Source organism: Ailuropoda melanoleuca, chromosome 12, assembly GCF_002007445.2.
Source record: "Ailuropoda melanoleuca isolate Jingjing chromosome 12, ASM200744v2, whole genome shotgun sequence".
Taxonomy (NCBI): Eukaryota; Metazoa; Chordata; class Mammalia; order Carnivora; family Ursidae; genus Ailuropoda; species Ailuropoda melanoleuca.
Window position 1 is genome coordinate 32,413,670 of NC_048229.1, and position 10,297 is coordinate 32,423,966.

Here is a 10,297-nt window from a genome sequence, read left to right on the forward strand (position 1 = left end):
ATAAAGTCTCTGCCTTCCTAGCATCCCTAATCCTCTGCCATGATGGGAAAAGAAAGGCGTGTCATCCCCTTACAGGCCCCAAATAAAATGAAACCACAGCTTTTTGCTCTAGAAAGGTGTGAAGTCTGGCAAATCTGGGTCAGTCCCTGCCACTGTCTAAGACTGAACGGCCAGTGCGACAGGGGACTCACTAGAAAGGAGGGCCCACTAGATCTAGGAAATTTTTTTAACACACATCCTGCCTGATCCAACATTCACTGGATTTGGACTTCTCAAGAGTTATAGGTCAGTTTTTATCTACTTGTCTCTTCTCAAATACTGAATAAAATGCATTCAGAAGACCTTTCTCTATGGAAACAGGTGATTCTTCACTCCGGCTGAAATAATTTGGGTCCCTACCAAGATATTTCAGTGTCACTAGGTGGTGGACGAGAACAGAGTAGTTTAGTGATGATCAGAGCAATTCTCTTCTCTTTGAAAAATAGATTTGGGTTGCCTATTGTAAATTTTTTTTTTTTTTGAAGAACAGGTGTGCTATAAGCTAAGGCCCATAGTTAAAGATAGTCTATGTTTGTCACCAAAAACACACTACAGCCGCTCTTCAGGCTTAAAATAAACTGAGAAAATGCGTGACACCAGTTCAAAACAATTTCTCAAAGTTCCAGTTGCTATTTCAGTGTCTCCATGCCTTTTTACCCTCTAGTCAACTAGACTCTGAAGCCAGAAACAGCACCAGGCCATTCTTAGGGGGCAGTGCGGGGAAATGGATTTTTTTTAAGATAATAATCACAGTCCTTTGTCTGAAATGAACACATTAACTAGATTGACTGAGTGGCCCAAACGTGTGCCTGTCTATTGAATACCACCACCTTTCTTGCAGGCTGGGCTCTGGAAACCCACTGCAAGTGAAAGTCAGAAGAGCAAATTCAAAAATCTCTGCTCCTCTATTTAGTAACTACACTAACATGAGCGGTGGCAACGGGACAATGCTGGGTACTGGACCTGGCACGCAGTAAGAATGCGGTACACCGCGGGAAGTACGAGACCCTTCCCGTGGTATTCGCAGCCCTCACTCTCAGTAGCCCCTCTAGGTTTCTTTCAAGTCCCCCCTGCCCCGCGTCCCAGCTCCACGTTCCATACTGTTTTCTCAAGAGTTCTCTCCAACCTCCATCTTCACTCACTGCCTCTGTCCTCCTCACCCTGTAAGTCTCAGTTCAGAAACTGTTTCCTTGAGGACCTTTCCCAGCTATCCTGGCTGAAGTTAAAACCGCTTGCTCAACAATGCCTTAGTACCCTGCACCTCTAGTAGTATCCAAACACATGTCAGCACATGTTTAAAATCCACCATCCCGTAAACACAACCACCACACACACGGTACTCAGCATGAAGCCAGGTGCACAGGTGCTCACTAAACGCATGCGCATTGAATGTTTCTTTCTAAAAATGAATGGATGAGCGTATGCTTTTGGAGCAAAAGCACTTCTTTGAAAAGATAATTCTTTCAGGAATCAGAAAATCCAAGGTCAAGTAGGCACCCCCACCCCATTTTTAAGACCACAGTATTTATTTGGCCTTACAGCTCATTGAGTTGGACTAGCCTTTTCTGAAGCACACACTGAGTCTTTCCTGAGCAGGTTACAAAGAGCTTATATTTCATACCATTCAGCCTGTCTGTCAAAATGCAACATCCCTCCCTGGGGAGCTAGCAGTCCAATTCCCCAGCTGGTTTTTATTCACACTAGAAACTTTAACTCCGTTCTAGGCCTCACAAAATGAGAGCTGTGTCCACACAAAGCCACAACAACCACCCGATTCACTGAATCCAATGAAATAAGCCAATTCACTGGGGGGGGGGGGCGGTGAGGGAGAGACACAAACTGTCAAACTGGTTACTTGGTGCCTTATAGACCAAACAATGCGTGATTGAATTGGTTTGCTTTTCAATAGGTTGTCTTGTCATGTGGTAGCTACAGTGAGTGAAAGATTTTCTTTATCATTCTGTTTTGTCTTTTTTTTTTTTTTAAAACACAAAGATAAGGGCACATCAGACAGAAGGGTGAATAGCCAATAATGTCTTCTCTAAATCCGTGGTCACACTAAATTCAGCAATCCGAGCTTACCCAAAAGGCACATTTTGTGGAGCAAGATTCCCCAGCCTGTTTTTTTGGTTTTAAAATAAGACCCTGCCGGTCCTGATCTCATCTTTGCAAACGCATGGTACTGAGAGACAGAGACCATGTGCAACAACAACTCTTTACAGACAAAGCATCTATTCATGGGCCCCACTGCAATCGTAGATTTTCAATTTCATTCAGCTGAGTGCGGAAGGCTCCCACTATGAGGGTGGTTTGCTAAATGGTTCAGCTGGGAAAAGGACCCAGAATGACAGTCAGCTTTACAGTCTGCACTTTCATTAACAGAAATGAAAGCGATTCCCTCACACTCCAACTCCAATTTTACAGTAAAGAGCTAATCTAGCAAATCAGCCAAGGGAGCCGGGCAATTTCTCTTTCTCCACATCACATTGGTACCCAGAGCATAGCTTTTTGTTGTTGTTATTAGGGCTGTTGCTAGGGTAAGTGCTGAGAAAGCAGCTAAGTAACACACAGGGTTAAAACTTACACAAAAGGGAGGAACAATGTTGGTCCCCCAAGCCCTCAGCTAGACCAGACCAGCACTCTCCTCTCCTTGAATACAACACGCACATTTTTACCTTCAGGCCTTTCCTTACCTCTCTGGCTTCAGTCCTACTCACTCCTCACTCTTCGAGGTCTCATTAAATAACAACACTGCAACCCCTAACACCTGTCCAGGATGCAGCCTGCTCGGTGTCTCATGTGCATGACCTCACTCCATTCTCACCCCATGAGGAAGGTGCTGCTGTGTTCTCCCTTTTTCCCTAAGGGATATGGTGGTGAATCACGTGCCCCCAGTCCCAGTGAGGGGGCAGAGGAGCTGGGATTGGACTTTAGCGGCACCCCCCCACCCCTTCCAAGAACCCCAGCCGCTCAGCACTCCACACACTGTGCTCCTTAACTGTCCCAGGTCCCCGGCCTGGGATTTCCATTCTGCCCAACACAGTCCTGGGCACACCACTTATTTTCAGTAGTTCTATAGGTCTTGCCACCTCAACCGGGAGCTCCAGTCTGGGCAAGAAGGATCTGTGCTATTTCCCCAGTGGTGTCCGGCATGTAGGAAGCACTAAGTGTGTTTTCCATTACCAATTGGCTCTCCCCTCACTTCAAATAAATACTATATTGCTTTGTCATGCCAGTAAAAATCAAAGGCCAAATCCCCCACGTAGGGATTGCCTTGGCATTCTCTGCCCCATGGTATCTTGCTTTTCCAGTAAAACAAGTGTCAGTCTGCTTTCTTAAGGCAGCGATTTTAATAGGAGGTTTGCCCCTATGGGGAAGAGAATACAGGCTCTGCTTATCTCTGCATTAGGATGACAAAGCAGCTACACTCATTTCAAAGCACCATTTTCCAAGGCAGGAAAATTTCACCTTTTACTCACACTTTCCAAAGGATACTCCTGAACTGACTCCGGCACGCTACTGCTCTCGGGCCAGAGGTATCATTTTCATTTGACTTGAAGAGGTGTGGCCCACATAACTAACAGACGGGAAGTCGATCACTTCTTGCGTGCTGACCCAGCCACCCAGTGTAAGGAAATTCTACGTTAGGAAGTGGCTCTTTAAAAACATGGACACCAGCTGTTTTCTGCTGAGCCTACCGTGTGTGCTCTTTAAAGCATGGCTTGTTTGGGAATGTGTCTTAAAATAAGCATTATCTTCAACAAGTATTAAAAATGTAGCTAGAAGCCAGAAAATTAGTTATAATTCAGTGTGCTATTATGCCACCATCCTAATTCCCAGGTGTGCAAACACCCCCACAAATTAAGACTGTCAGCATTTAGATAAGCTATTCTGGTAACAGTCTTCATCAGGAGTGGAGGAGGAAGAGAAGAAAGTCAAAACGTTCAAAATGTTTGGATTCCAGTATTGTTAAACAGAGGAGCTTTGAGGAAATACTAGGAGGCAGGTGAGGCTACTTTCTGACTTCCTAAATGAGAACTGTTTTCCGTGGATCTGCCCACTACTAACCCTTGAAGAACAAAATACTGAAGGCAGATGAAGGAGTCCAAGTGGAAAAACAAAACCAGGGGAAATCAAAAGCCCATGATATTTACTAATGTTCAGTTCAGACGGGGAGGGAACACAGCACATGATACCGCCCTGCCCTTTCTGAAACCACACAGGTAAGAAAATTCTGGAAGCTCCAGGCAATGGTGATTGGGGAGCACGGTGTATGCTATCAGGGAACATAGAGTGATATGTTCTCCTTGTGAGGGCCAGGCACCATGTTCCTCCATCTCCGAGGGCCCTCTTAACCTCCAGAACTAGCCTCCAGGTGATCTTTTACGACAGAATCGTCAACTCTTAAAACAGCTTGGACTCCAGATCCTTCTGATTTGGTATGTCTTGTAATAACACAAGCTTTTGGCAAGCTTTCTTCCACAGTTTCCTGAAACCAGACAAGTCACTTTGTTCTCTGCTGTTTCATGGTCAGGAGAGGAGGAAAAGCTTTCAATGCAGAAAAATCATTCTGTGTATCCCAAGGCTGGTTGTGGGCTATCATGTAACACGGTCCTGTTGTCGGATCTCACAAGATGTCTTTCTCTGAAAAACAGAGCATTTCCCTCTACTCTAAATAGGGGGGAAAAAAAAGTTGGGAAGAAATACCTGTTCTGTCTCAAAGCCTAAAGCCTAAGGGGACAGGACACTCTACTCTGTACACTGCGATTCTACACAAGATAAAGAGGTTTTATCTGCTGTTGCATTTGGGACTGTTTCCCCTACAACTGATGGCAGGTCTGACACTGTTTTGTTTTTTTTTAAAAGATTTTTTATTTATTTATTTGACAGAGATAGACACCCAGCGAGAGAGGGAACACAAGCAGGGGGAGTGGGAGAGGAAGAAGCAGGCTCCCTGTGGAGAAGCCCGATGTGGGACTCGATCCCGGAATACTGGGATCACGCCCTGAGCTGAAGGCAGCCGCCTAACGACTGCGCTAACCAGGCGCCCCAGGTCTGACACTGTTAATATGTGCAGTTTACTTTCTGCCCATCCCGCTTTGGTCCCTAAATCAAATCTGAAGCCCTCACTGATAGCAGCAGCATCTCACTTAAAATAATGCACCCAGAGGGCACTCCAATTTTACAAATATGGGACAGGTTTATTATTTCGTGTGTATGGGACAGGTTTATAACTCGGAGTGGCAAGGTTCTTACTTTTCATTTATGTACCTAAGACCTGTCATTGATTTGTGTGCAAACAAAATAATCATCCAATTTTTCCTCATCTAAAATGCAGCAACCTGGGGCGCCTGCATGGCTTAGTCAGTTAAGTGTCTGCCTTTGACTCAGGTCACGATCTCAGGGTACAGGGATAGAGCCCGGCATCGGGCTCCCTGATCAGGGGGGAGTCTGTTTCTCCCTCTCCCTCTGCCCCTACTCCCAACCCCCTGCTTGTGTGCTCTCTCTCTCAAATAAGTAAAATATTAAAAAAAGAAGATAAAATGCAGCAACCTTTACGGGTCACTGAGGGGAAGGAGGAGCTTTTACGAGTAGCATGGGTGAAATGTTTGTTTAGCAGCTGGAGACTGAAGCATGCAATTTTAGATTCTGGTGTTTACGTAAATGAAGAGCAAGCATATCGTCACTGGCTTGGCTACTTGTCAGGATACCGACAAGTTCTACACGATCTACTCATTTTGGTAATTACCTAACTATTGTTTGGGACAAAGAAAAGTCAAACTCAAGCTGCCTATCTAAGGTCCGTACTACTTGTGAGCTGCCAGTAGTAGCAATCTGAGACACTGCTTACTTTATGCTAAGTCAGAGAGTAAATACACACACAGACCAATTTCTTTTTTACCAGAATAAGCTGTCCTTGAAAATCACCATCATCATCTTCATCAATCAGTTTTCACCAAGACACTGTGTGAGCCACTGCTGTGACTCATTCCTAAACTCGTGTCTTACCTTAGTGTTCCTCCTTAGACTGCGAAGAATATTCCTCCTCCTTGGGTCTTCGTCTGTCTCATAGGGAATGACGGCATTGTCCCCTTTGTAACCTTGAGATGCCTGATCCTCCTCTTTCTTCCGGATGGGCCCCAGCTCATCATCGCTCCCCACACTGAAGCTGGTTCGGTAACTGGCAAACCTCCCTAGCCGGCTGCATCTCGTCCTATATAGCACTGGCTTGCTCACGATGGAGACCTTGCGGCCTCGCTCCAGAGAGCTGGTGTCCATTTCACTGTCAGAGCCATTGCCACTACCATTGGACTGGGCTTTGTTGATATTCCGAATGGTGATGATTTTGCCTTGGGTGCTGTCATGGGGCACTGAGTATATGTTTTCTTCTTCATTCCTTGGCTTGACCACAGCATCCATGGGTTCAGCATAATCAGAAGGATCGAACCCATCTGGAGGTAGCCAGGTGCTAGAAGACACAGACTTCCTCTGTCCATCTCTATGGCCTTGGTCTAAATAAGACAGATCCCCCTTCGTAATATCAAAATGGACAGGAGGCTTTGGTTTGACTGGTGGAGGTACTTTGTTGTTCAGTTTACTCTCAAAATTACTCATGATGAAAGACAGCCCATCATTTCCCTCCAATTCCATAGAGAGCTTAGAATGGTCTTTGGACAGAGAGGGCAGTGAGGTGTCTTCTCGAAACAAGCTGTAAGAAGGGGGCTCAATATCCTCTTCCGAATCCTGCAGGTTTGAGTTGCAGAGTGGAGAGCCCGCTCGGGGGGAGTTAAACACCTCTTCCGTGGTGCTACAGGCCTCGGCAGCGTTATCGTACATATGAGTAGCCTCAATTATGTTCTTTTTATCCACCACATCTTTAAAAAATGGGTGGAAGATCTCAAGTTTATGCTGGGGTTGGCTACAGGGGATGCTTGTGAACCTTCCATCGATTTCTTGAGCAATCTCCTCCCCCTCACTCAGCTGTTCCCTACTTAAGTCATTGTCCAGGACATCTACGGCGCCGTCAGTGAGCGCGACCAGCTGAATGGGGATAATATCCTGCACTTCACAAAGAAAGGCACGTAACATAGCCAAGGAGGCCTTACGTTTGGCTGAATAAAAAACAATGTACCCATGGACCAACCGGCTTTTTCTGATGCTAAATGAGGAATGGTATGAAAGAATAGACAGTTCAATGCGCCTCTTGTGGAGTCCGATTGGTAGTTCAAGTAAAACAGAGCTGTTGCTTCCACAATGGGAAGACTTACAGGTTTGGGACTGAAGGACAGGAAAGAGTATGTCATCTGCACTGAAAGGATCCCCACACATCAAACACATGACAATTCTCAGGTCAACATCAGCCAGATCTTTGATGCTAGCAGTAGAACTGACCAGGTTTAAGTTACGCTTGGAGTCCAGGAGTCCTTTCAAAACTTGACTGATTTGCTTTTCATTAATGTTGCGTCCATAACCGATGCCAGCAGAAGCAGGGTCAAGAAAGACACACTGCAGTTTGCTGGCAATCTGCTGACCTTGCTGTATTAAGCTATGCAGGGTCTCTCCACTGGTATCTCCTCTCTTGTTAACCAAGATTAACGTCAGGGGGAGATGGACTAAATGATTATCTCGCCTGCCAAGTGTGGACTCTCTACTCTTCTCTATACTCTCCACCACATAGGACAGAGATTCCTTTGAATTGTAAAGGCAGAGACAGCCATGGGGCTGAAATGTTGGCGTCTGGAAAGAGTTCACAGGAAGCCTGACATTCCCTTCTATTGGCCTTAGGGAAAGCTCATACATTTTACCATCTATCACATACTTGTCATCATTTGTACAAAGAGCTCGAATCTCATTGGCCAACTCACGTGCAAGGCCATCTTTGCCCAAGATAACCAAGTTGATCCTATCAATATTGGGGTCAGAGAGTGAATTTTTCTGATTCCGGTCAGATGGTCGGATAAACCGAGAACTAATCAAGTGCTCTATCTTAGCATCCACACAAGCTGGGCAGCTAGGGCATGTTTCCTTGGTTGGGTGATACACAAAATGAATGTGCTTCAGGATAAGGGCATCACGCTCCGCTTGGAGCTTCTGTAATGCTTTAAATCGCTGTTCCTCCCCCAGAACATCCTGAATGACACCCATCTTCTCCTTGCTGGGCTTAGCATCCAGCTCCAGCTCATAAAACAATTCTGAATATTCCAAAAGCAGCTCCTGAAACTCTTCCTTTGCTTTGTCTATAATTTGCTTTTGGTGTTTGCCATAAATATCCATGTATACAGATTCTTCCAGCCACTGGTAGAAATCTTCATTCATAATAAAACTACGGGCCTCTTCCCAAGGCTTTCCAGGAGTTATGAAGGGGGAGGTCTCCAGATTTTCTTTAAATGCCCTTCTCATCTCGGCTCTTTTCCTCTCATTCCGCAGCTTCTCTAAGTGGGCCTCATAGAGCTGCTCGGCAGGGACGGTATCCATCAAGTCAAAGGGAATCCGTTCATTCTCCATGTTGTCAATGTGGCTGGTGGCATCCCACGGTGTCTCTTCAAGCACGACAAACCACTTCAGGAATTCTGACTTGGTCTCCAAGAGCTTTTTGGTTTTTATGCAGCTTAGGTGGTCTATTTCATCTAGATTGGGTATAAGAGCTTCAAAAGCTAACGGAAGGGCTGCCAGGTACAGCTTCCTCCTGCGCTCAATGTGCTCGTGCTTGAGGCGGTGGATGTGCTGCAGAAATAGCTTCTTGGCTTTCTGAGTCCCTTCCAGATAGACATAGTCCTGGTACTCAGGAGAGGCCTGCATCTTTCGGCTGACACTCAGCCAGTTCTCATTATGGTTCTTCACAATACGACTCACCAGCCATTCATACTTGTCTTTTGCCGTAGCTATCTGCTGACTCTGCTGCTTGAGAGCCTCAAAATAAGGAATGATTTTCGTCTTTCCCCGACTTTTATCAATGAGTTGCACTAAGGTGCTGAAAGCCAAGTCCACATTTACATTGGATCTTGCTGAGGTCTCCACAACCTGGAGGTTCTTTTTGCTTAAGGCAAAAGTATGTGCATCTCTAATGTACCGCTCCACACCCTCATCACACTTAGTCAGGACCACCACTATGGGCTTTTTTGTTTTTGCAAGCTGATTGTAGAGATTGGACACAAACTTGAGCTGGTCATCAAAGTTCCTATTCATGCCCCTGCTAACGTCAATACCAAGAAGAAAACCATCAATCAGCAGCTTTCCATCTGGCATTTGTTTCTGCTCAAAGTCCTGCTCCAGCCCCAGCTGGTCAGTGCAAAAGTACATGAGTTTTTCAGCTGATGCGAGCTTGGTTGCAGCAGCTCTCTTAATATAGGGCTGCAGGGCCGTGCTTCGATGAGGTTGAAAAGTCTGATCATCAATGAACTCCGTCTGCTCCACAATGTGCATCTTACATTCCACACAATCCTCCAGGGAACGGCTAACTTCTCCCCAATAGAGAAAGTGGTCGTTATTGACCACTCGCCCACCAAAGTCACTGGTGCTGAGGACAGAGGTATGGTCCAAGTGAAACTCATCAGCACTTGGGCGCACGAAGCGGTTGCACAGACAAGACTTCCCAATGCCACACTGGCCCTTCTCCTTCTCGGTCCCAGACAATCCCACCACACTGATGTTGTAGGTGGGAATGCGGACATCTTGCTTTCTTGCCATCATCATCGTCGACACATCCTGCCACGATCAGCCACTTCCAAGATCAGATTAGTGTTTTCCAGTGGACCTGATGGCGTCCCCACATTATTAGTGGGGGCCGGTTGCCCATGCAGCAAGACTGTCAGGTCCCATAGTGTTTGTATACCAGTACGAGGTCAGTTTTCACTGCTTCTCATCGCCAAATAGTAAACATTTCTTCCTAGAAAGGGGAGAGAAAAAGAAAACCCATCAGCACTGTAATTTTGGAACTCAATTTTAATCACTGAACTATAGCAAAAACCAATTTTCTTAATTCAACAAATTCTTAGAGAAAATATCAAATGTGCCAGGCCTTATGCTGGGTGAAGATAAAAGAGTAAGACTGACATCTCTGCACCCTCAGGAGGTATAATACAACTAACGGAGGAAGACATATATGTAAGCCGTGAGCTGAGTGCTAAAACAAGGGTTTGAGTGCTCCTTGGACAAGTGGCTGATTCCAGGGCTAGAGCAGGGTTGGTACAAGATGAGCCTAGAATATCCTTTTATTCAGGAAAGGAAAGAAGTGCTAGAAAAAATGATAGGGCACCTC

General features: G+C 45.7%; 1 protein-coding gene across 1 annotated transcript in view; it reads right to left on the reverse strand.

Moving 5' to 3' along the window:
* ARHGAP35 (Rho GTPase activating protein 35) overlaps nucleotides 1-9,944 on the reverse strand; it is an 84,805-nt gene extending 74,861 nt beyond the window's left edge. Inside the window, exon 1 of the mRNA XM_002923043.4 lies at nucleotides 6,049-9,944. Within this exon, the coding sequence (XP_002923089.2) occupies nucleotides 6,049-9,732 (3,684 nt within the window). The 5' untranslated portion in view covers nucleotides 9,733-9,944. The remainder of the gene's footprint in view (nucleotides 1-6,048) is intronic.
* Between the last annotated feature and the right edge of the window lie 353 nt (nucleotides 9,945-10,297).